The following is a 4,880-nucleotide window of genomic DNA, read 5'->3' as shown; positions in this document are numbered from 1 at the left end:
CGGCGCCCATTCATGAGTTAATTTCTTGTTTGCAGGTGTTAATCCAAGCCATATTTCCTTCACTCAAATTCCCAAACATTATAAATTATTGATTTGATCCGTCAGAGCCCGTTACTCGGTTCATCCATTTCATCGAGGTCGCATCATTGGCGCCGTCTGTGGGAAATTGAGACTAAGACGTTGATATGGCTCATACGCGAAGAACTAACCAGGATAATTCCCGGTTTCAGGGTGATAATGCGCGTACTTCGGGACAAGTTGGTGGTGCTCCTCCCACAGGACCCAATCTTATTACCACAACCCCGGAGGATTTGGCTAGAATGATCTATGAAGCGGTGGATAAGGCCTTGGCCCGTAGAAATCATTCACGCGAGGCTACTCCTCCAAGAGAAGATCAAGAGAATGAGCAGTAGCAGCAGCAGCAGTTGAGGGAGGAGGAAGAGATGAGGAGAGAGGACGAGGAGTCTAGTGTCGGGTCCAAATCTCCAACTGTAGCGGAGGAATTGTTGGAACTAAGACAAAAGATGAAGGTCCTGGAAGGGCAGTTGGAGAGCCGGAGTACTTCCCGGGAAATCGCCAAAGGATGCCCATTTGCTGAAGCCATTGTCCGGGAACCCCTTTCCGGGAACTTCAAATCTGCCAAAATAAATGATTACGATGGCAATGCAGACCCCGAGGAGCACCTGGCCAGGTTTGAGAATATGGACATGTTACACTGTTACACTAATCGAATCAAGTGTAAGGTATTCTTGACAACATTGGTAGATTCTGCTCAGAGGTGGTTCGAGGGATTGGCTCTTCAAAGCATTCATTCTTTCAAAGACTTTTAGAAGGTGTTCTCACACCACTTCAGCAGTAGCAAGAAATACAAGAAGACTGCCTTTAGTCTTTTTGAGGTCAAACAGAGCCCGGAGGAGAGTTTAAGGCCTTACATAAGAAGATTCAATATATTGGCTCTGGATGTTCCTACTTGTGCCACTGAAACAAAAACGACTGCATTCACTCAAGGCTTGAGGGAGGGTGAATTTTTCAAGTCATTAACCAAGAAAGTGCCCGAGGACTTCGAGGATTTATTATATTGGGCAGAAAAATATATCAATATGGAGGAAGCCCAGAAGAAGAAGAGGGAGGCCGTAAGGAAGGAGAGAGGGGACCGGCTGTCTAAACCCGAGGAGAAAGGACAGAGGAGAGGTAATCCATGGCACTTTTCTCACCACGTGCCTCTAAAGATTGCCCGGGAGAGGGAGGTGCAGGAATGCAGTAGAGATTTGGCACCGGATTATCAAATATCCCGACCTGAGAAGAGAGGATTTTGTACTCTCCACAAAATATGTTATCACAACACCGAAGACTGCAAAACTTTGAAGGGAGACTATGCCTTACCTTCCGCCCCGGCACCTGGTTAAGCCAACAAAAGACCGAGATTGCCACCCTGGACATCCCGGCAACCAGAATCCAGTTCACGGGGAGGAGGTTTGAGGGGTAATCCAAAGAGTGAGCCCAGGAAGATGATAGAACCCGAGCCCGAGAGAAAGAAAAATTCGCCCCCTGCCATGGGGTTGATTAAAATGATATCAGGAGGCTCAACTGATGGAGACTCTAATTGGGCGATGAAGTCAAGGAGTAGGAGGGATTGTATGGAAGTGAAGGGGGTGAGGAGAGATGAGGCAGTTATCAGTTTCGGCCCGGAAGATTTAAATGGGGTTAATCTGCCCCATAATGACTCCCTGGTTATCCAAGCTCGGGTAGCCAATTATGATATTTTGAGAGTCTTCGTGGACTCGGGCAGCTCTGTTAATTTTATCTTTAAAGATGCCTTTGTACAGATGGATTTTCAGGGTTATCATTTGGAAGCTGTAGAGACTGGCCTTTTTAGTTTTGCTGGCCATGTGGTTTACCCTGAAGGGAGATTGTCCTGCCACTGACACTGGGCTCCCAGATCATAAAAAGACGGTGATGACCTCTTTCACTGTGGTGGACTCCCCATCATCATACAACATCATTCTGGGGAAGCCATCTATGAACGAATTAAATGCCGTGGCATCCGCCTACCACCAGAAGATCAAAGTTCCTGTGGGAGCTCGGGTAGGAGAAGTCTGAGAAGATCAACCTTATTCCCGGAAATGCTATGTGGAAGCAGTTCGGGCTGATCAGAGCAAAACCAGGAGGGAAGGGAAGAAAGCGAGAGTTGATGAAGTGAGAGGAAGAGTAGTGGAGAAGGGGGAAATACATTTTGTGGCAAAGGAGGAGCAGAAGATGATAGAAGTCGGACCAGGGCAGCAAATCAAGGTGGCTCGGGACCTCAGTGCATCCACCCCGGTTAGTTTGATCAATTGTTTAAAAGCTAATATTCATGTGTTTGCCTGGTCCCAACAGTTGACAGGGATCTCGCCCCTGATATCGGAGCATCAATTGTACATTCTCCCGAGATCTCACCCGATGAAACAAAAGAAGAGGCATTTTGGTCCTGAAGAGGACAAAGTTATTGATGAACAGGTGAAAGATCTGCTGAAGGCCGGCCACATTCGAGAAATTCAATTTTCTACATGGCTTCCGAATGTGGTACTGGTACCTAAGTCCATCGGGAAGTGGAGAATGTGTGTAGATTTCCGCGACCTCAACAAAGCTTGCCCCAAAGACCATTACTGTAACGAACCGTATTCTTTACTACTTAAAATTTGCGGAAAAATTAAAAATTTTCTTGAATATAAACATCCATACGGTCTTCAACTCATCGTTCATAAAAATATCTTTGAAATCATCCAACACCAATAAAACTTTCTAACAAAATACTTGTCCCAAACATCTCTCACCGGATCATAAAAAAAAATCAGAGTATTTAAACTTGCATAAAAATGTTAAAATAACATGGGCGGTCCTCGGGTCTAGCCTTCCGCTCAGTCCAAGCCTGCCCCTTGGTCGCCACCTCCGGTCTCCTCATAGACATCCTCACTTGCATCGATCAAGTCTAGCGAGTCTAAAGACTCAACACGTATAAACTGAAAATAGCAAGTACTACATAATAAAACCACATGCAACTTTAAAATAGAACATACATACTTGAAGATTGGATTTGAAATGAACTTGAACTTGCATACGTACATAGACGTGCCATAACTTTAAAGCTTTCATAAATATGCTTACATACTTGATCATACTTAAACATACATGACTTCATTTTTGCGTAGAGGATGTTTCAAAGCAAGTGACCCATACATAGTAAACGCCTAATCAGACAAACCACAGTACTGAGCTGACAGGGACGTATCCACTGCCACATACATGAGATCCCCATTCATAATTTAACGGGCTGGTTGGTCCCCGTTCATAATTTAACGCTTTCTAACCACGATCTAACCGTTCATAATTTAACGAGGTGGAGAGGTCCTTGGCCATGTTCACCGACTTCCAAACCCATTCATAATTTGGTCACAAGACAATTAGCATACCTCAAAAACTTAAAATATTTTCTTGCACGTCAACATACTTACTTGGCGTTGAGGGATTCGTTGGACTTCAATCGGGGTCGTCGCTGCTACACATACTAACATGAAACTGCATACTAAACTTGCATAGCTTAGACGTATCAATCCTACTTACTTACAAGTTCATGCAATTCCTTAGGACGTTCTAAAATTCTCATGACTCGACCTTGTAAATCATTGTACTAGACCATGACATCAAACCTCAAGGCATACTATAGAATTTTTTTCCAGAATATGAAGGACACGGACCCCGTGCCTACCTCCGTGTATGGGTCCGTGTAGGTTCGGGTGAGAAGAACTTGAAAGGAGGGGTGGACACGGACCCCGTGTCCGGGTCCGTCTAGACTCTGTAAAAAGACACCGTAGGGAAACAAAGGCACGGACCCCGTGTCAGGGTCCGGGTAGACATCCGTGTAGGCACTGGAAAAGTACACTAAGTGAAACCCAAAGGCACGGACCCCGTGCCCTCATCCGTGTAGGGGTCCGTGTAGCTACTGTGAACGCGTACCTACGAGAATTCAAGTGCTTGTGGCTTCCTCTTCCTATTTCGATGACCCAACCGTGACTCGACACCTCGAAACCCGTCCTAGAGCGTCACGACATTGTACCAAACCCAAGTAAGCCATTATAATTGTTCCCAAGTGTGACAATCCACAACTAATGACACAACTCGAAGTTCGACACCATTTTCCTCCTCGACTCTTGATTCCACTTGGTGCCTAACGACACGAAAAGAGACACCAAAATCATCACAACATCGAACTAAACATACCTAGACGCAGCAACGATCACCCGTTGATTCCCAACGAAGCCTGCAACAATTAAACTTCAAGAACACAATTTACGTAAAAGTCGCAGTTTGAGCAGTCCCACGAAAAACGCTATAACTCACGAAATTTTTGTCCAAAAATTTCAAATCATATATCAAATATAAGGTGTCAAAAAGCTCTACGTTTTTTGCGCTGAAATTTTTCTCAAAATCTCGACCGAAAATTTGCAGTTTTAAGAATAGTAAAAACGTGATTTAGATCTAAAAATTTTCCTTCAAAATTGATCCAATCAATTATCCGTTCAAACTATGAACATCACACATGGATTTTACGCATAAAATAACGCAACACATAATATGACATGATCGATGCAGCAAAAGAGAGATTATACGTGTCTTATGATATCAAACGTTACCGAAACGACGATATCAAAGCGGAGACGGTGCGAGGCTCGATCCGGGACGACTTGGCTCGATTTTTCTGGCAATAAAGTTGCCGAAAACTTGCTGGAAAATAAAGGGGAAGGGGGCGGCTGCTCTTGGGGAAGGAGAACTGTAATGGGCAAGACGTGCAGCCCTCAAATTGACTTACGTTTCATTTTCATGCAATTGATATATATACAATT

The 4,880-nt window shown here is 44.5% G+C and overlaps 1 protein-coding gene across 1 annotated transcript; it reads left to right on the top strand.

The window, feature by feature from the left end:
- Window positions 1-443: 443 nt before the first annotated feature.
- LOC142520226 (uncharacterized) lies at window positions 444-1,406 on the top strand. The gene is made up of 2 exons (XM_075623229.1): window positions 444-743; window positions 831-1,406. Exons 1-2 carry the CDS (start codon window positions 444-446, stop codon window positions 1,404-1,406), a joined length of 876 nt encoding a protein of 291 aa, XP_075479344.1.
- Window positions 1,407-4,880: the final 3,474 nt, after the last annotated feature.

The sequence above is a fragment of the Primulina tabacum genome, chromosome 12 (assembly GCF_025594145.1).
Source record: "Primulina tabacum isolate GXHZ01 chromosome 12, ASM2559414v2, whole genome shotgun sequence".
Lineage (NCBI taxonomy): Eukaryota > Viridiplantae > Streptophyta > Magnoliopsida > Lamiales > Gesneriaceae > Primulina > Primulina tabacum.
This window is presented reverse-complemented; position numbering and strand designations above follow the sequence as displayed.

Bases quoted from the DNA above. Each gene is read 5' to 3' on its own strand.
- LOC142520226 (XM_075623229.1), top strand. From the start codon at position 444: ATGAGGAGAGAGGACGAGGAGTCTAGTGTCGGGTCCAAATCTCCAACT. The intron at 744-830 runs GTATTCTTGACA...AAAGACTTTTAG, and splicing joins CTAATCGAATCAAGTGTAAG to AAGGTGTTCTCACACCACTT.